The sequence below is a fragment of the Myxine glutinosa genome, chromosome 3, assembly GCF_964187855.1.
Source record: "Myxine glutinosa chromosome 3, kmMyxGlut1.1, whole genome shotgun sequence".
Lineage (NCBI taxonomy): Eukaryota > Metazoa > Chordata > Myxini > Myxiniformes > Myxinidae > Myxine > Myxine glutinosa.
In genome coordinates, this window is record NC_136263.1 from 38,963,230 (window position 1) to 38,985,544 (window position 22,315).

General features: G+C 49.2%; 1 protein-coding gene across 1 annotated transcript in view; it reads right to left on the reverse strand.

The window, feature by feature from the left end:
* LOC137423655 (cytosolic purine 5'-nucleotidase) overlaps positions 1-2,110 on the reverse strand; it is a 68,184-nt gene extending 66,074 nt beyond the window's left edge. The window contains exon 1 of the mRNA XM_078773912.1: positions 1,841-2,110. Coding sequence (XP_078630038.1) covers positions 1,841-1,866 — 26 coding nt within the window. The 5' untranslated portion in view covers positions 1,867-2,110. The remainder of the gene's footprint in view (positions 1-1,840) is intronic.
* Between the last annotated feature and the right edge of the window lie 20,205 nt (positions 2,111-22,315).

Genomic DNA, 22,315 nt, shown 5'->3' on the forward strand with positions numbered 1-22,315 from the left:
TCACATTTTGTTATGTTGCAGCCTTATGCTGAAATTGTTTAAATTCATTTTTTCCCTCATCAATGTATACTCAATACCCCATAATGACAAAGAGAAAACAGGATTTTAGAAAGTTTTGCTAATTTATTAAAAAGAAAAAACTGAAATATCACATTGACATAAGTATTCATACCCTTTGCTATGACACTTGAAATTTAGCTCAGGTGCCTCCCCTTTCTCTTGATCATCTTTGAGATGTTTCGACACCTTGATTGGAGTCCACCTGTGGTAAATTCAATTGATTGAACATGATTTGGAAAGGCACACACCTGTCTATATAAGGTCTCACAGCTGACAATGAATATCAGAGCAAAAACCAAGCCATGAGGTCGAAGGAACTGCCTGCAGAGCTCAGAGACAAGATTGTGTCGAGGCACAGATCTGGGGAAGCCTACAAAAAAATTTCTGCTGCATTGAAGGTTCCCAAGAGCACAATGGCCTCCATAGTTCTTAAATGGAAGAAGTTTGGAACAACCACGACTCTTCCTAGAGCTGGCCGTCCGGCCAAACTGAGCAATCGGGGAGAAGGGCCTCGGTAATAGAGGTGACCAAGAACCCAATGGTCACTCTGGCTGAGCTCCAGAGATCCTGTGTGGAGATGGGAGAAACTTCCAGAAGGACAACCATCACTGCAACACTCCACCGATCTGGGCTTTATGGCAGAGTGGCCAGACGGAAGCCTCTCCTCAGTGAAAGACACATGAAAGCCCGCTTGGAGTTTGCAAAAAAGCACCGAAAGGACTCTCAGACTGAGAAACAAGCGTTTTCTGATTGCAATTGATATGAGAAACGGGATTGGATGTGACTCACCATTACCATAAGTGAAGAAGTTGAAGGTGGAAGAGGTTTTGTTTTAATGAAAATTTAACCCGACTCATCTATCCTCACCTTACTCAACTATATCGTTCTGTTTGCAGATGGCCTAGCATCTGATTGATAAAAAGATGGAGATCAGAATTGAGGACGAGTATACGTAAAGCGTATAGATCTCCTATAGGACAATTGTTGACGGACAAACTCCGAGACCGAGCTCCTTTTATATTATCGATTCAACAATATATGGTACACACTTCAGCTGGAAGTACTACGAATATCCCTTATGAACCACCTTTGGCGGCCATTTTTCCCTGCAGAGCAGGGATTGGCCTTTTTTGGTCCCCTTTTTGAAGCGATGTTTTATGGCTGGATGCCCTTCCTGTTGCCAACCTTGTTGGTCACCTCTTGCGACACACAGGGAATTACCAGTGAGCTGGTACTCAATTTGCTGACCTCGGAAAGATGACAGGCTGAGTCATGCCCCCTGGCGTTAATTCAGCAATCGAACGGGATTCGAACCCAGGATCCTAGGATCCCAAGCCACACCCTAACCGCTAAGCCAACACCAGGCTTTACTAATATCCATTATGAGGCTCAAGAAATCAATTGAGGGGTTACAGTAGATTCAATATGTGAGATTTGAAAATTTTTGTTGACCATCTTCATCATTAAACAAGAAGAGAATGTGAGGTAAATGAATTGTCTTGTGGGGTCCTTTCTATCTGCAAGCAAATGCAGGTGTTGTGTGATAGTGCCAACATAAAAACAAACGAATCAGCCTGGCATTCCTATTTGAAGTATCGGGCTGGCAGAACTCCCTGGAGTGACTCGTTAAATATCAAACAGCGTCCTAAAGGAAGAGTAGGCGAGTTATCACCAGCACCCTGAACAAATTACAAATTACTGTCACCATCAGTAGAACACCAGGCCCGATAAGCTAGTTTGTGAAAGACTTGCCCCAAAAATGTTCTCTGCCTGACGCCACAAGAAGGTGGGAAGCATAGGGGCCATTAAAGTAGTAGCAGCAGTGGTGTTAACTTCCTGTTTGAACTACAGCATCACAGATGCATAATGACAATAAATCATATAATTCAATTGCAATTTACATTGTTCAAGAGGCAATACCTGCGATAGAATTCCCGACGGTATTTTTTCATCGACTCTCTTGGGGTTGAGAATACGGACTGGGGCATGCTGTCACCCCACTCCATGCCAACCTGGTACCCAGAGCGGCACGACACCCACCAGAACAGCTCTGCAAGGAGCAACAAATCAGAGCAATAAGAGAAAAGAGATTTCCATGTACAGTGATTGTAATAATCTTATACTTATTAGTTACAATGTGAAACTAGAACAACACTCTTCGACGTCATGACGTCGACCGATATGCCTGCGCCCACATAATTACATCATTATAATACTTGTACCAAGCTTCATTTAATATTCAGCTGTTCTCAAGTCATTACATTTTTACCAGACACGACCTCTGACCTTTGACCTCTTGATCCCAAAATTTAATCGGTTCATGTTTACATCATTATAGATACCTGTACCAAGTTTGAATTGAAATCCCTTCAGCTGTTCACAAGTTATCACATTTTTACCTGATATGACCTCTGACCTTTGACTTCGGGACCCCAACATCTAATCAGTTAATCTTTACATCATTATCCGTACCTGTACCAAGTTTTAATTATATCACTTCTGCCGTTCTCAAGTTATAGACATATTACAGATTTGACCTTTGACCAAAAAATCTAATCACTTGATCTTTACATCATTATACATAGCTGTACCAAGTTTGAAGACATATTACAGATATTACAGATTTGACAGAGACACTCACTCACTCACCGGACCTCTTGATCCCAAAATTTAATCGGTTCATGTTTACATCATTATAGATACCTGTACCAAGTTTGAATTGAAATCCCTTCAGCTGTTCACAAGTTATCACATTTTTACCTGATATGACCTCTGACCTTTGACTTCGGGACCCCAACATCTAATCAGTTAATCTTTACATCATTATCCGTCATTATCCGGGCACGCCCAGCCTCGACTTGCCAGGCCGCAGCCAAACACGCCCGGGCAGGTCCAGACTCGCCTTTCCAAGGCTCGCCCTTGATACCCGGGCATGCCCGGGACCTCTGACCTTTGACTGCCTATGACCTCTGACCTTTGACTTCGGGACCCCAACATCTAATCAGTTAATCTTTACATCATTATCCATCATTATCCGGGCACGCCCAGCCTCGACTTGCCAGGCCGCAGCCAAACACGCCCAGGCAGGTCCAGACTCGCCTTTCCAAGGCTCGCCCTTGATACCCGGGCATGCCCGGTATAGCTTTTGCCGGGCAAACTTCCCGACATAAATGTGTATATATATTGCTGCCCGATAAACGGGCTTGTCAGAATACCTGAGCTGTTTTGTTTCAATAAAGCAACTCGGACGAATTCCGTCTTTGGTCGCGTCAATTCTTTCGTTATCGCGTCAATCATTATCCATCATTATCCGGGCACGCCCAGCCTCGACTTGCCAGGCCGCAGCCAAACACGCCCGGGCAGGTCCAGACTCGCCTTTCCAAGGCTCGCCCTTGATACCCGGGCATGCCCGGTATAGCTTTTGCCGGGCAAACTTCCCGACATAAATGTGTATATATATTGCTGCCCGATAAACGGGCTTGTCAGAATACCTGAGCTGTTTTGTTTCAATAAAGCAACTCGGACGAATTCCGTCTTTGGTCGCGTCAATTCTTTCGACTCGCGTTGGAGCGCAGTTCCTTCATTGGTGACCCCGACGTGACCCCGACGCGTGACCCCGACGTGTAGCGTTTACCGCTGGATGCACACAATCGCCTTGCACCGGCCAGAACACGGCCAGACGCGCCTCTCCAGGGCATGCCCGGACTCACTGTTCCCGGGCACGCCCGAACCTCCCGGGCACGCCCGGTCTCGTCTTTCCCGGGCATGCCCGCTCTCGCCTTTCCAGGGCTCGCCCAGAGCGTCCGGGCATGCCCGCTATCGCCTTTCCAGGGCTCGCCCAGAGCGTCCGGGCATGCCCGCTATCGCCTTTCCAGGGCTCGCCCAGAGCGTCCGGGCATGCCCGCTATCACCTTTCCAGTGCTCGTCCAGAGCGCCCGGGCACGCCCAGCCTCGACTTGCCAGGCCGCAGCCAAACACGCCCGGGCAGGTCCAGACTCGCCTTTCCAAGGCTCGCCCTTGATACCCGGGCATGCCCGGTATAGCTTTTGCCGGGCAAACTTCCCGACATAAATGTGTATATATATTGCTGCCCGATAAACGGGCTTGTCAGAATACCTGAGCTGTTTTGTTTCAATAAAGCAACTCGGACGAATTCCGTCTTTGGTCGCGTCAATTCTTTCGACTCGCGTTGGAGCGCAGTTCCTTCATTGGTGACCTACCGACATGGATACGGCAGTGACGCTTAAACTGCCTACCTTCTGGGAGGCTCACGCGGCTGTTTGGTTCGCTCAGGCGGACTCTCAGTTCGCCCTGCGAGGCATCACCGCGGACGACACCCGCTTCCACCATGTTGTGGCGGCGCTCGGTTCTGCCACCGCGGCCCGCGCCTTAAGCCTACTCCAGCACCCGCCGGCTGCTGACAAATACGACGCGCTGAAGACACTCCTCCTCGACGCTTTCGCCCTCTCACCGGCAGCACGCGCACAGCGCCTGCTTGACCTGCCCGAGCTCGGCGACAAGCGCCCGTCCGAGCGCATGGACTATATGCTCTCGTTGCTTGGTGAGCACTCTCCGGATTTTCTGTTCCGCGAGCTGTTCCTTCGCCAGCTGCCTCACCCGGTACGCCTCGCCCTGGCTGGCACGTTGATCACGGATTCCCGTGCCCTCGCCAGGGAAGCCGATAAGATCTCCTCGGCGGGCCAGCACATCGGCGCGGTTACCTGGAGCCCGCCGCCGTCCGAGGTGACGCCCACGACGCCCGAGCGCCCTGCGCGGTTGGAGGCCGAACTGCCGGTGCAACTGGCGGCCGCCACGCCGCACCGCCCGCTTCCGACACGACGGCCGGGGCCTCCACCTGACCGGGCGTGGTGTTATTACCACGCCAGGTTCGGACACAAGGCTCGGACGTGCCGGCCCCCGTGCACTTTCGGCAGGTCGGGAAACGGCCGGGCCGGCGTTCATTCCCAGCCATGAGCACCGGCCACTCGGGCAACTTGCTGTTTATTCGGGACAAAGCGTCTGGGCGGCGTTTCCTGTGCGACACCGGCGCCCAACTGAGCGTCATACCCGCCTCCGAGCAGGACAGGCTGGACGCAGTTTGCGGCCCCTCTTTGGTCGCTGCTAATGGCTCGGCCATACGCACTTTCGGCCCACGCGTCGTCACCCTCTGCTTCGGCAGCCAGCGCTTTCAATGGACTTTTGTTACCGCCAGCGTCCCCGTGGCTTTGCTGGGCGCCGACTTCCTCTGCGCGCACGGGCTGCTGGTCGACGTCAAACGACGTCGCCTTGTCCACGCCGAGACCTTCAGCTCCCTGGCGTGCACAATGAGCAGCTCCGCGCCGACCGAACTGGCGTGCGCCCTCCCGGCAACGAACGAGTTCGCTCGCCTGCTCGTGGAATTCCCGGCCCTCACGCGGCCGACGTTTTCGGCCGTCGCGGTGCGGCACGGGATCGAGCACCACATACCCACTACGGGCCCGCCGGTCTACGCCAGGACCCGCCGCCTCGACCCAGCCAAGCTCGCCGTGGCGAAGGCCGAATTCGACGCGTTGGAGCACCTCGGCATCGTGCGGCGCTCCGATAGCGCGTGGGCCTCGCCACTGCACATCGTGCCAAAGCCGGGGGGTGGGTGGCGCCCGTGTGGCGACTACCGCCGTCTCAATGACGCTACCACCCCCGACAGGTACCCGATCCCGCATATTCAGGACTTTTCCGCCCGTTTGGCGGGACGGGTCATCTTTTCGAAAATTGACCTGATACAGGGCTACCACCAGGTACCTGTCCGGGCGGCCGACGTCCCGAAGACGGCCGTCATCACGCCGTTCGGCCTGTTCGAATTTTTGCGGATGCCGTTTGGCCTCAAGAACGCGGCCCAGGCGTTCCAGCGCTTGATGGACGGCGTGCTGCGCGACCTGCCGTTTCTTTTCGTCTATCTGGACGACATCCTCGTCGCCAGCACGTCCCGCGCCGAGCACCTCCTCCACCTCCGAACACTGTTCGGTCGCCTCAGCGAGCACGGCTTAATTGTCAACCCGGTCAAATGCCACTTCGGCGCGACGACCGTTGACTTTTTGGGCCACCGCATCACCAAGACCGGGGCCGTGCCGCTGCCGACCAAGGTCGAGGCCATCACCACGTTCCCGCATCCCCGTTCCATCAAGGCCCTCCAAGAGTTCCTCGGCATGGTGAATTTTTATCACCGATTCGTGCCCCGCGCTGCTCAGCTCATGCGGCCCCTTTACGAGGCCCTCCGGGGCAAGCCGGCCAAGCATGACATTGTTTGGTCCACGGCCATGGACGCGGCCTTCGCCAGCGCCAAACGGGCCCTCGCCGACGCAACGCTGCTGGCTCACCCGGTGCTCAACGCGCCCATCGCCCTCACTACGGACGCCTCCAACTACGCGGTGGGCGCCGTCCATGAGCAATGGGTGGACGGGGTTGGCAGCCACTCGCTTTTTTCAGCCGGCAACTCCGGCCGAACGAGTTAAACTACAGCACGTTCGACCGCGAGCTGCTCGGGCTATTCCTGGCCGTTTGCCATTTCCGACACCTCCTGGAGGGCCGCCCGTTCACGGCTTTCGTCGACCACAAGCCGTTGGTCTACGCAATGGCTAAGATCACGGAGCCGTGGTCGGCCCGCCAGCAGCGCCACCTCTCCGCCGTGTCGGAGTTCACCACGGACATCCAGCACGTTGCCTGCAAAGACAACGCCGTGGCCGACTGCCTTTCGCGGGCCAGCGCGAACGCGGTCCACCTCGGCGTGGACTTTGCGCTCATGGCGGCCGACCAGACCACCGACGCCTCGGAGCAGGCACTCCGTGCAGCGGACACGGGCCTCCGCCTGGCCGACATCCCCTTCGCGGGCACCGTCCTGCTCTGCGACGTCTCCCAGGGCCAGCCTCGCCCCATCGTGCCCGTTTCCTGGCAGCGCCGCATCTTCGCCTCCATCCACGGCCTTTCTCACCCGGGCCGGAAAGCTTCTCAGAAGCTGGTTTCGGCGCGTTTCGTCTGGCACGGCCTTCGACGAAACATCCGCGACTGGGCCAACACCTGCACGGCCTGCCAGCGAGCCAAGGTCCACCGCCACACCCAGGCCCCGCTGGCACCTTTCACCGTGCCTGAACGGCGTTTCGACCACGTCCACGTGGACCTGGTGGGTCCCCTGCCCCCCTCGCGGGGGTTCACCCACCTGCTCACCATGGTGGACAGGACCACCAGGTGGCCGGAGGCCGTGCCCCTCACCTCCACCACCACCGCCGACGTGGCGCAGGCGTTCATCGCCACCTGGGTCGCGCGCTTCGGCGCACCAGCGGACATCTCGTCCGACCGCGGCCCACAGTTCACGTCTGAGCTTTGGGGCGCGGTCGCCCGTTCGTTGGGGGTCACGCTGCACCGCACCACGGCCTACCACCCCCAAGCCAATGGGTTGTGCGAGCGGTTTCACCGCTCCATGAAGGCCGCACTCATGGCCGGCCTTCAGGACGACGGTTGGGCCGACTGGCTGCCGTGGGTCCTTTTGGGCCTTCGCACGGCCCCCAAGGAAGACCTCCAGGCGTCCGCCGCCGAGCTCGTCTACGGCCAGCCGCTCCGCGTCCCGGGCGAATTCGTGCCCGACGCTACCAGTCCCTGGTCCGCCACTCGCCAGCACTCGGACCTCCAGGAGGCCGCCCGACGATTTGCCCCCGTGCCGACGTCCCGCCACGGTGGCCCCCAGTCCTACGTCCCCCCGGCGCTTCGCACAGCGGAGTACGTCTTTGTGCGTCATGACGCGCACCGGGGGCCACTCCGGCCGCCGTACGACGGGCCCTTCCGGGTCCTGCGACGGGGCGACAAGTCTTTCATCGTCGACTTCGGCGGCCGGCCGGACCGGATTTCTGTGGACCGCCTCAAACCGGCGCACATGGACGTCGACCGACCACCACGGTTGGCCCTTCCTCCACGGCGAGGCTGCCCCCCGTCCACAGTTTCCCCCGCTCGACCACCCACCACCACGTCGGACCCCTCCCCACGACCCTCCAGGGGTCGCTTCGGCCGGGTCATCCGGACCCCCCTTAAATTGACCCTGCCGGTGCAGGTCGATTCTGGAGGGGCGTGTGTAGCGGTTACCGCTGGATGCACACAATCGCCTTGCACCGGCCAGAACACGGCCAGACGCGCCTCTCCAGGGCATGCCCGGACTCACTGTTCCCTGGCACGCCCGAACCTCCCGGGCACGCCCGGTCTCGTCTTTCCCGGGCATGCCCGCTCTCGCCTTTCCAGGGCTCGCCCAGAGCGTCCGGGCATGCCCGCTATCGCCTTTCCAGGGCTCGCCCAGAGCGTCCGGGCATGCCCGCTATCGCCTTTCCAGGGCTCGCCCAGAACGTCCGGGCATGCCCGCTATCACCTTTCCAGTGCTCGTCCAGAGCGCCCGGGCACGCCCAGCCTCGACTTGCCAGGCCGCAGCCAAACACGCCCGGGCAGGTCCAGACTCGCCTTTCCAAGGCTCGCCCTTGATACCCGGGCATGCCCGGTATAGCTTTTGCCGGGCAAACTTCCCGACATAAATGTGTATATATATTGCTGCCCGATAAACGGGCTTGTCAGAATACCTGAGCTGTTTTGTTTCAATAAAGCAACTCGGACGAATTCCGTCTTTGGTCGCGTCAATTCTTTCGACTCGCGTTGGAGCGCAGTTCCTTCAGGTTCATGTTTACATCATTATAGATACCTGTACCAAGTTTGAATTGAAATCCCTTCAGCTGTTCACAAGTTATCACATTTTTACCTGATATGACCTCTGACCTTTGACTTCGGGACCCCAACATCTAATCAGTTAATCTTTACATCATTATCCGTACCTGTACCAAGTTTTAATTATATCACTTCTGCCGTTCTCAAGTTATAGACATATTACAGATTTGACCTTTGACCAAAAAATCTAATCACTTGATCTTTACATCATTATACATAGCTGTACCAAGTTTGAATTGGATCACTTCAGTCCTTCTCAAGTTATAGACCTATTACAGACTTTGACCTTTGACCTCTTCACCCCAAAATCTAATCAGTTAATCTTTACATCATTTTACATACCTGTACCAAGTTTGAATTGGATCACTTCAGTCCTTCTCAAGTTATAGACCTATTACAGACTTTGGCCTTTGACCTATTGACACCAAAATCTAACCAGTTCATCTTTACATCATTATACATACTTCCACCAAGTTTGACTAATATCCCTTCAGCCATTCTCAAGTTATCGCTGTAACGAAAATCTAGCACGGACGGACGGACGGACGGACAGTCGAACGGACAACGTGAAAACATAATGCTTCCGTCGACTTCGTCGGTGGAGGCATAACATATTTAAATAACTTAAACATCGCTTATTGGATTCAGCCGTCTGATTCACAAAATAGTTGTACAGTAATATTGACCTGGCACAAAATTATTCAAAATACCAATGTAAAAACAATCTCATTGTTGATAAACAACCTCTCTCTCTCTACCATGATCTGGTTACATTACCATAAGCTGTAAACACTGAGTAATGCAATCGTGCATTGTCATACATTAATTTTAGGACAAAGTTAATATTATTTGTCTCAATGGCTGCCAAAGGGAAGGAAGAGGCTATTGTGGTCTCTGTTTCAGTGTGTGAGTCACACATCATTTGTGTATCCCCTGCATATACAGTCACGTGAAAAGGTAAGTACACCCCATGTAAAGTTTTGACTTTTTCAACATATTTCAACATACAGCTATTTGATCTTCATTTCAACAATATTGATAGATAAAGGTGATATAATATAACAAATATCATGAAACATTTACATTTTGTAGTCCATTGTATAATTTAAATGAACATAAATGCAAATTTCGCATGTGGAAAAAGTAAGTACACCCGTACATTTATCACTACTTCAAATACCTAAAATTAGAATCAGGCGCACCAGTTCAGGTGCAAATGATTAGAACATCGTTGGAGAGGATCTTGGAGGAACCTGTCTTATTTAAACCTCAGACATTTAGTTTGGTTTGCCCTTTGTTGTTGAAGTGTTCGGCTTCACCATGCCTAGATCAAAAGAGCTCTCTGAGGCCTTCAGAAAGAAGGTTATAGATGCCTACGAGTCTGGGAAAGGATTTAAAAAGATCTCTAAACAATTTGAAATAAATCATTCGACTGTCCGGAAGAACATCTACAAGTGGAGAAGATTCCAAACAACTGCCAACTTGTTCAGGCCAGGCCGCCCCAGCAACTTCAGCCCGAGAGCAGACCGCAAGATGATGAAAGAAGTCTCTAAGAACCCCAGAATGTCATCACGGGACCTACAGGTAGCTATTGCCACTGTTGATGTCAGAGTGCACGAGTCTACCATTAGAAAGAGGCTGCACAAATTTGATCTACATGGGACGTGTGCCAGGAGGAAACCTTTGCTGTCCAGAAAGAACATCAGGGCAAGACTAAAGTTTGCCAATGAACACCGCGGCAAAGACCAGCACTTCTGGAACAATGTGCTCTGGACAGATGAGTCAAAGGTAGAGCTATTTGGCCACAGTACCAGAAGACATGTTTGGCGAAAACCAAAGACAGCATTTGACCACAAGAACCTGATACTAACTGTAAAGCATGGTGGTGGAAATATTATGGTTTGGGGCAGCTTTGCTGCATCAGGGCCTGGGCAGCTCACCATCATAGAATCCACTATGAATTCTTCATTGTACCAGAGGGTGCTTGAGGATAATGTGAGGCCATCTGTCGGAAAGTTGAAGCTCAACCGAAAGTGGACCTTGCAACATGACAATGACCCGAAACATACCAGTAAATCCACCAAGGAATGGCTGAAAAGAAAGAAATGGAGGGTTCTGGAATGGCCAAGTCAAAGCCCGGATCTAAATCCCATCGAGATGTTGTGGGGGGATTTGAAACGGGCTGTGCATGCAAGAAACCCCTCAAACATCGCACAGCTGGAAGAATTCTGCATGGAGGAGTGGGCAAAACTTTCTCCCAGTCGATGTCAGAGACTGGTAGACAGTTATAAGAACCGCCTACTTGAGGTTGTTTCTGCCAAAGGGGGCAATACCACCTATTAGAGCCAAGGGTGTACTTACTTTTTCCATGCGAAATTTGCATTCATGTTTATTTAAATTATAGAATGGACTACAAAATGTAAATGTTTCATGATATTTGTTATATTATATCACCTTTATCTATCAATATTGTTGAAATGAAGATCAAATAGCTGTATGTTGAAATTTGTTGAAAAAGTCAAAACTTTACATGGGGTGTACTTACTTTTTCATGTGACTGTAGCTACCTGAAAGTACATTGAGATATAACTTACTCACTCTCAGATATAACAGTCTAACATAATCTATACACCATGGCAACACTCTCAGATCCAATGTACTCTATATACCCTGGCAACACTCCGCAGCGGGTTAAAAACCCTAATTTAATTTCAATAAAGAGATTAAAACAAAGTTTCCAAATTTAGCGATAATAAGTGAAGAGCGCACAGACCGTGAAGTAGCTTTGGCAAAAGCAAATTGTTTCAAGATGAGTTCATGCTCTGAGTTGCACTGCAAGGCCTATTTAACCATATGTTGATATTATACAGTAGCTTCAATGTCGATTATGTCCATGTTAACATAAAATACGCGAAAAAAAAATTAATTTGATAATATCGTGATTATTCTGGCTATGTTTAAGACCATGGTCCATAGTGGAAACAGATTTCCAGAGCCCCAATTCAGGATTGGACTTTGTGGAGACCCCACAGCTGGTTCGGCCAGGAAATAAGCATGGGTGACAGCACACCACAGCAAACTATTTGAGAAAATAAATTGTGGGATCTGTAATGTCCACCAGCAATTGCTAACATATAGGACTCCTAGGGGATGTTCAGTTACCAAATTTATTGTAGAACGCTTGCCAAGTGGCTTTTATAAGCACGCGAGCACGTACTCCAATGAAAAACCTTTGTTAAGGAACGGCTGACTTGGCAAGCGCTAGCTATAGCTGCTTGGTATCTGAACACATCACTGGCATCATGTCTTATCCAACAGATCTTGGAGGAAAACAGACAGGTAACTGAACTATTCTGCAAGAAATGAATGATGTTGTTGTAGCCTCAGGTCGCTCAGTTGCCTGGTGTGAATCCAAGTAGGCCGCGTCAACAGAGGCCATAACTGCCAGCTGGATGGGCTGTCCCAGGCCGGATTGTGGGTCTTTCCACTCTGATACCTGCCGGTATTCATGTAATGATGGAAAAAGGATCATTCGACAATCTGTCTTGTCAACAAATCTGTATCATTCAATAACATATGGTATGCATTTCAGCTGAAAGTATTACCAATAACCAGCATAATTATGGGATTGTCCAATTATTGCCAATTTGGGACTGTCAAATCAGCTGATGTGTTGTGCTAATTTGTGTCACATGCCTCATCTCTATTTAGCGACTGAGCAAGCCGATGAGGGATGTAGCAGTTTTGTAGCACAATGAGGGGAACAGCATAGTCTGGATATATGGCGTTACTTGCCGTTACCAATTTATCCTCAACGGACTTTCCCTAATTGCAAAGATCATCACCACAGTTCAGATTTATCCTGAGACCAGGTATATTTAATGTAAATGATGGCCTCGGGGGACAGCAATACACAAAGAAGTAATCACAGTCAATAATCATCTCAGGTCAGGTATGGCAGCATTTGCCGAGTAGTGCGGCCCACATCCACTTTCTGCTGGTACCCCTGGGGCCTCTGTCTAGCCATCCCCCCAAAGCAGATGTCTGGCCGATCCCCATCTCCTTAACAACTGGAAACTAGAAAGAGCAATCAGAGATTGCAGACCCTCGCCAGCACATGTTTTCAGTGTTTTTAAAGGCTTTTGTGTTAAAATAAATATGGCGGCCGAACCACGTGTCATCATTTTTTTTCTCCACCAATTTATCCCGAGATGATGATCAAGAAATTTCATCTTCATCGGATGAAGTTTTGTACTTGTCAAATTATGACGTCATAATGGAGGCACCTATGACATCATCATTAACATATGTTATTCCACATGGAGAGTTCTTTACAATGAGCCATGTCTCAATTTTTTTCTATGCAACACTTTCGGAGATATAGAGGTGCAGTTTTTTCGGTTTTTCAAGATGGCGGCTGAACCACGTGACCGATGACGTCATCGTTTTTATTTTCTCCACCAATTTATCCTCGGATGATGCTCAAGAAATTTCATCTTGATCGGATGAAGTTTTGTACTTGTCTAATTATGACATCATAATGGAGGCACCTATGACATCATCATTAACATATTTTATGCCACATGGAGAGTTCTTTACAATGAGCAATGTCTCACTTTTTTCTATGCAGCGCTTTCAGAGATATAGAGGTGCAACGTTTTTCGGTTTTTCCAAGATGGCGCCCATACCAGGTGACCTATGATGTCATAATTAGCATTAACAAATTATGCAGGGGGAGTTGCACCTATGGTGAAAAGTTCCTGTCAATTGGACCAACGGTTGCAGAGAAAATCATATTTATTCTGTACGGACAAACAAACAAACACAGACAGACAGACATACAGACAAACGGACTCAAATGCAATACCCTCTCCTCTGACGAGTGTAATAAGTCAGAAATGGAACCACCACACCTCACAGCACTTTCAGGACCAAAGTATCGTTCATAAATCAGGTACATCAGCTTTGGTGGCACCCCACGGAGACCGAGAAACCCCCAGATGGTATCCCAATTCACTGAATCAAACTCGTTGTGGGGATAAATATATCCCCTGCTGAAACTCTCGCCTCCTTTCGGTGAGGACCCAAAGAGCAAGGCTACGGTCAACCATTGACCTTGTTGGTGTAAAGCCAGACTGTCCTGGGCGCGGGTACTCAAGCATATGGTGGCAAACCCTATCAAGAATTATCCGAGCAAAGCCCACCTTGTTTAGCACTGAGAGCAGTGTCTCCCCTCGGTAGTTGTTGCAGTCCTGGTGATCACCCTTTCCCTTCCAGAGATCGGACAACCAGGCCCCTCTTCCAGTCATTTGGGATGATGCATGTGCTCCAATCAGAACACAGAACTGCATGCAACAACAAGAGCACAGCATTTCCGCAAGCCTTGAGAAGTTCAGCATTGATGCCGCAAATCCCAGGAGTTTTCCCCATTTAAACTGGTTCACCACAGACTGTTTTCACAAATGAAAGCAGTTCACAGTTGATTGGAGGGTCAGTAATAGGGATAGTAACACCACTGACATCCGACTCAACAGCTGGTAGGTCAGCTTGGTAAAGCCGCTCAATGTAACCGGCCCAGCAGTCTGTCACTTCAGACTCCTCTGTCAAGAGCTTACCACCCTCCACTCTAATTGCATTACACCGGGGGACAGGCTTGGAGGAACGCAAAGCACAGATTCCTCTGGTCGAGAATCACTTGACCACTGGTGATGCTTTACCCTTTCACAGATTCCTCACACATAGGCCTCCTTGTCCACCCTCAGCGAACGTACAGTTTTATGCCTCAGCTCCCTGAAAAGCTCAGTTCTCCCCTCAAACCTGGTGCTGAAACACCGGTCAATGGTACCCAGTCTCCCATGGGAGACAAAGCTCTTCTTCGCCTGAGGGTGAGTTCCAAGACACCCTCTGGCAACATCAATGATGGTAGTCCTGAAGGCACTCCACAACTCTTCAGGATCCCTGGAAACACCAAGATTTCTTAGACACCCACTCAACCTGTTCACAAACACCTCAGCTACCCTTTCATCCTTGAGCTTACTAACATCCAGCCTAGGCTGCGATGGTACCATTCTCTTGGATTTGAAACGCAGCTTCAGAGTTGCTACAACAAGCCTGTGATTGGTATTGAGGAACTGAGCATTCCGGTAGACCCTGCAATTTTGAAGCATCCTCCATCAACCATCAATAAGCACATGGTCATTCTCCTTTGCCACACCACCAATGATGGAATACTGAAACCATGAAGCAGTCAACCTCAGTCCACAACATCTTGCAAGCTCAAGGATCTTTGTGCTATTCTGTTTCCTGGGTCCAGACCCATGGGGACCAACACATATCTCATAACCATCCCTATCAGTGCCAGTCGATGTATTGAAATCCTCCAAGACTAGAAGAGTATATTGCCTGGGACACGACCACAGCATAGAATGTCTCCTTCTCAGTGAGATCACTCACCTCAGTCAGAGCATACACAGAGACCACGGAAATGACACACAGAAAGTGACGAATCCTCAGCCTCATAATACTCTCATTGGCCAGTGTTACTTCGATTACAACAGGAGTCAGCATGTTGGACACAGCTACAGCAACTCCCTGGTAATGGTAACCATCAGAGCGACCAGACCAGTAGTAGGTGTAACCACCCACGATGATCAAACTACTATTCGGTCTCTGAACCTCGGAAAGTGCTGCAATACTGATATTCAGACAGTGGAGCTCAGATAACAGGAGAGACAGGTGATCATCCTTTCTTAGAGTGAAGACATTCTAGGCACCCCCCGAAGGGACCGCCTCAAGTTAACCTGACCACTATCTCAGGTTAATGTTAACCGCTGTCTGGTGAACGACTCCTCAGTGCCACCCTGACATGCCCCACCACAACCCAACCCAGCTGGCTTGTCCCATGGCTTCCTTCCTATCATCAAATAATGGGGGTCCAGAAGGCTTTGCCACAGTCCTGTCATCCGATGATGGATAATAATACCCTTTAACCAGTACCGATACGTGCTGAATGGAGATTTTTAAATATCGAAGCCTTATCAAGCCAAATCATGCATACCATGATAGACAGACAGAGTGAATCACAGGACAGAAAATAACATGCGATGTTTGGCAGGACACCCCAAGAAGATGGAATGGGAGTTCCCGGCTGCACTGGTGGGGAACGAACCACCACGTCCCACACGATCCAGGTTCGGGAGGAGAGGAGAGAGCGTGGCTCTGGCTGGGTGGGGCTTGGCTCAGGCATGATTGCATGAACCAATTCACTGCACCTCTCTGCAAGGTAAATCCAGGCACCTCCTCTGCTTCCGCCAAGCACACCACCCATACGTCACCCATGGCGCCCGTACGTCACCCATATAATATTAGATCCATGCCCCTCCTCTCGCTCACCATTGGCCCAAATACCCATTTTATGGATGCAGGAATCCCCCCCCCCCCCCTTTCTCCAGGACTTCTTACAAAGGCACGAGTCTTGTTGTAGAGGTGGGAGTCTTGTCGCACAGGCTAAGTGATATTTCCCACCCAACTAGCAGCGCCTATGGCCTGGAAGACTCTTAAAATAACCATAAGAGACACATTACAAAGGGTAGAACATAAAACAAAGGCTCACATTGATGGTGGTTTTTAGACACACACACACATTAAGAAGGATGGGCTTTGTCTAAGTCTAACATATAACCATGGCTGATGAAGGGGGAGGTAAGAGGGTCTCTGCCCCAGGATCTGGGGTCTGTTGAGGGGCCCGAGCTGCTCCCATAATTTCTCTATTAAACAGTCCAGCAAAACCCCTTGTCGGCTCGTCCTCACTTTCTCATCTATACATGATTAAAGAGTCATGGTTGTTGAAAGGTCAGGTGTGACGTTGCGACTAAGCTTAGGGCAGAAATTTGTAAATTGCCCATGGTGCCGGCAGAAGCATGCCTACTACTCGCAAAGCACATTGTGGGATCTTTAACATCCACCAACTAACGTCGGTGATGGGGCGCATTGTTGAGCATCTATCTGAGGGACAGCACACACATTGATGAATCACCCAGTCTGTAAAACACCGGGATGACAGTTTATAGCTGAGCCAAGATTCAACCAAGATTCAACCCAGGCTAGAAAAGCAAAAGCAGCACCGAAAGTGGCCACCAATGTACAGACAGACACAAACTTCAACTTATACAATAGATTTGCATAGTACTTCATTTATTTACTTTTTGACACAGCTGTGAGCTAAAAAGGCTGCTGCTGTGATTTTCCTTTGTTTATGAGCTTATTGCTCATATTGCTCATTGTTTACGAGCCTGGTGTTGGCTTAGCGGTTAGGATGCCGGCTGGGGATACCTAGGATCCTGGGTTTGAATCCCGGTCGATCGCTGAATTAACGCCAGGGGGGTTGACTCAGCCTGTCATACCTTCCGAGGTCGGCAAATTGAGTACCAGCTTGCTGGGATGAATGATCACGGTGTGTACCCCGGTTTAGAATAGGTACACCGTATCCCTGCGCATCGTAAGAGCGTGACCAAGGGTTGGCATCAGAAAGGGCATCCGGCCATAAAAACATTGCCTCAAACAGATAACCATGATTGTCATGGGGCCCGCAAGGCTAACCCCCGCTCTAGCGGGGAAAATGGCCTTAAAACGATCATTCATTCATTCATATGAGCTTATTGTTGTTCTTTTTTTTTTTTTCTTTTTTTTTTTTCTATACTGAATCGAGGCTCGTGAAAGAGCTGACAACCGCGAGGGAAAGACAGTACAACAGTACAGGGGGACCACGAGGGAAAGACAGCACAGAGGGACCACGAGGGAAAGACAGCACAGAGGGACCGTGAGGGAAAGACAGTACAGTGGGACCACGAGGGAAAGACAGCACAGGGGGACCACGAGGGAAAGACAGCACAGAGGGACCACGAGGGAAAGACAGCACAGAGGGACCACGAGGGAAAGACAGCACAGAGGGACCGCGAGGGAAAGGCAGTACAGTGGGACCGTGAGGGAAAGGCAGCACAGAGGGACCATGAGGGAAAGACAGCACAGAGGGACCGCGAGGGAAAGACAGCACAGGGGGACCACGAGGGAAAGACAGCACAGAGGGACCGCGAGGGAAAGACAGCACAGAGGGATCGCGAGGGAAAGACAGCACAGAGGGACCGCGAGGGAAAGGCAGTACAGTGGGACCGCGAGGGAAAGACAGCACAGAGGGACCATGAGGGAAAGACAGCACAGGGGGACCTCGAGGGAAAGGCAGTACAGTGGGACCGCGAGGGAAAGGCAGCACAGAGGGACCATGAGGGAAAGGCAGTACAGTGGGACCGCGAGGGAAAGACAGCACAGAGGGACCGCGAGGGAAAGACAGCACAGAGGGACCGCGAGGGAAAGACAGCACAGAGGGACCACGAGGGAAAGACAGCACAGGGGGACCACGAGGGAAAGGCAGTACAGTGGGACCGCGAGGGAAAGACAGCAAAGAGGGACCACGAGGGAAAGACAGCACAGAGGGACCGTGAGGGAAAGGCAGTACAGTGGGACCGCGAGGGAAAGACAGCACAGAGGGACCACGAGGGAAAGACAGCACAGGGGGACCACGAGGGAAAAACAGTACAGTGGGACCGCGAGGGAAAGACAGCACAGAGGGACCACGAGGGAAAGACAGCACAGAGGGACCGCGAGGGAAAGACAGTGTTATTTTTTCACAACAATATAATTTTCACAACAAGAAATAATTTCCACAACAATATGTTATTTTAATTTAGGATCTTCATAAAAGATGGTTATTTAGAAAGTTACAAAAGAGACAGAAATGGTTGGGGGGAGACCTAAAAGGGGGGCCTTCTAAAGGGTTTTGTTGCGTGGTTGTTTGCCCCTGGGGTGGCTGTCTCTCGACGTCCCTGCATATAACGACACATAGCTAATATCACAATTCATTACATTACACTTACTCTAAAACATTCACTAAGGAGATAACTAAACTATACTAAACAATGTCAACCCCTAGAAATAATTTCCACAACAATATGTTATTTTAATTAGGATCACACCTCATATAAAACCTTTCATTTGTACAAACGTGGTCATTTGTTATGGTGTCTGCAAATATATGATAGTAATACTTTGTCATCAGAGTGAAAATAAAAAACATACAAATGAAGAGTTGAAGATGAGCAAGCCCCATGACACATGAAGTTTTGTTCAATGCAAAGCAAACAACATTTTTGAAAGCAGCTGGTCTAGTCAGAGGATGACATGTTTCAGCTTGACTTTCGTTAAATAATTACGCGAATACTAACGTACAAAGCTGGTCTTTCTTATTCAAGCCATTCACTATATCATCATTTCCTGGAAATTATATAATTACATTTTTTGTATACATAGTCTAGGCTCGTTGAAGAGTTAATATGTTGGAACCCATCTGTAGATCGGTCCAAGTCTGCCTCAATCTTAGCCTTCAACTCTGCTATTGGTGTTTCCCGCTCTCTCAACTGTTCTTTTTGTCCTGTTGTGTCCTGATCCATTCAGTGTATTTGTTGGAACCCATCTGTGGATCGGTCCCATCGGCCGATGGGTCTGACCCATCTGTGGATGCACGAGAAATGACAATGCAGACCCATCTGCCGATGGGTCTGTGCCATCTGCGGATGTGTTGTTCACCTTGAAGGAATGTGTATGCATCAATGGTGGATGAGTATATTTATTTGAACCTAAAAATAAGCAATTGATGTCATAAATGTTTATAAAGCAGTCCGTGACATGTGGTTTGTCGATAACCGTTTGTCGATAAGATAAAAATAAGATAATATTTTTAGGTTCAAATAAACATACTCATCCACCATTGATGCATACACATTCCTTCAAGGTGACCAACACATCCGCAGATGGCGCAGACCCATCGGCCGATGGGTCTGCATTGTCATTTCTCGTGCATCCACAGATGGGTCAGACCCATCGGCCGATGGGACCGATCCACAGATGGGTTCCAACAAATACACTGAATGGATCAGGACACAACAGGACAAAAAGAACAGTTGAGAGAGCGGGAAACACCAATAGCAGAGTTGAAGGCTAAGATTGAGGCAGACTTGGGCAAACAATGAGTGTGGGAAGGAATGAGGGGCAGGAGAGGATGCATGGGGTGGACAAGATGGATACAGAAGGAAACTCTCAGGAGGGAAACCTGGAAATTTGGAATAAGGAGGGATTGGGGTGGGGTTGGGGTTTAGCGAGGGTAGAAAAGATCATGGTTTTGGATGGGGATGATCTGAGATGGTGGTGAACAGCTGTCTTGAAGACCTGCAGGAAAGAATGAGATTGAAGATAATGTGCAAGTTGCTTCCACAGACAGGAAAAAGAGGAATGAATGAGTGGAGGTGAGCAGTAATCGGGATAGTAACATCCATACCAGTTACGTACAAATAAATAAATTCCTGTATATAAATAACATCCCCAGATCCAATATCTGCACTAACCTCCACTCCTTTGTTCCCTTTTCTTACATATATGGAACTTCCTTCCTATGTTCATCCAAATCCGTCCTTCCACTAATTCTTCAAAGTGGTGGCTCACTTCAATGTCATGTCACCACACATACCTATTTCTACTTTTGCTAGCCTTGTTCACAAGTTACACTCACAGGTTATGATCCTTGATCTTCCTGCGATGTCCAAAATATTCTGATATTTCAAATGGCTACGATCCATCTCCAAACTCTTTCCAGCCATTACCGAGCTCTCAATCAATTTTTTCATCAATCTAAGGCTCCTTGTGACACTAAGGCTGGCGTTGGCTAAGAGGGGAACCCAAATACTCAGATCACCTCGACCTAATCTATCCCTCGATCCCATACAAAATAGACGTGATGTGTCTTTTTCCGATTTGCTATTTTTAAAGTAGGTTATTTTGCGATTAAAAGTCGAAATCTCCTACTTCTTCATGCTTAGCTGTGACGTCACTTTCAGAAGTCAACCGCCACATTTGTACTGTCTATGGGATACATTGCGGTACGATCTAACTCAAACCGCAAGTAATTTTTGATTATCCACAAATATGCCTGGCCGATGCGTCCTTGATGGTTGTAGTAATACAAAACGAGATGGTTTAATGCTATCCAAATGGCGGAAAAACCCCTACGTTTGCCAGAAATTGGATGAGGTTTGTCTGAAATATCGGAGTGTGGATTGGGCCTGCAAAATGTTCTCTTTTGTGCTCGGAACATTTTACAATGCACTGTTATGAAACAACAGAGATGGCTAAATATTGTGGTTATCCTCCACGATTGAGAGCGAATGCCGTCCCGATACGATTAGGAGGACGAAACAGCCGTCGCTCGAAACTTTAAGACCATCACTACCCAGCTACCAGCACACGTGCAGGGGCAATTTGAATGATGGATCAAACACCTGTGTTGGCCCTCCGATGACCGATCGTACCTCGCCACCAGCCTACACCCCCACCCCTGCCTTCCTACACAGGAGTGGGACGTCGACACGGCACCATACGACACAGTATGACCATAGACACAAATGGCATCCAGGGAAAGTATGAAATGGGACGATCTTGCAACATACAGGACTCCGGGTCTGCCTGTGATGGTGGGACAAAGCATCCGTCGCCCATTTTGTCGGCAGTGTCTGAGTGTGCCTGAGCACTGTCCGTGATGTGTCCGTGCTGTGTTGTCTCCATGCTGCGCTGTGCTGTGTCCACGCTGTCGTGTCCGTGTTGTGTCATGCTGTGGCCGTGCTTTGTCGTGCCATATTTTTTCTAAAGTAATATAACTGATTTATCAATTAATACAAAATCCTTGATAAACCATCAATTGACCAGAAAAACAAAACCTAATAATCTGTAGTAAACATCTGACCGGTGTTTTAAGAGAGGAAAAATAAGGGCCTTCAGATCCCAAGCCCACCACCCTAACCATGAGGCCAACACCAGGTGATATGACATTCCTTATCCGAATTCCTTAGCCTAAAAATCTGAAATAGCATGCACATGATCCATGACCCATTTGTATTGAAAAACTAAATTTATGACATCATAGGTCACATGGTTTGACAGCCATATTGGATTTAACCAAAAACCTTTTAAAAAAAAACATCTTCTCCCAAACCACAAAATCTATTGACCTGAAACTTTACGTGTGTCACTGACAAGGCATGGCGATTCAAAGATGATTACAAAAACATCATTGGTCACATGGTGTGGCAGCCATATTGAATTGAAGGAAAATAATAAATAATTACAGTCACGTGAAAAAGCAAGTACACCCCATGTAAAGTTTTGACTTTTTCAACATATTTCAACATACAGCTATTTGATCTTCATTTCAACAATATTGACAGATAAAGGTGATATAATATAACAAATATCATGAAACATTTACATATGTCCATTGTATAATTTAAATAAACATAAATGCAAATTTCGCATGTGGAAAAAGTAAGTACACCCTTGGCTCCAATAGGTGGTATTGCCCTCTTTGGCAGAAACAACCTAAAGTAGGCGTTTCTTATAACTGTCTACCAGTCTCTGACATCGACTG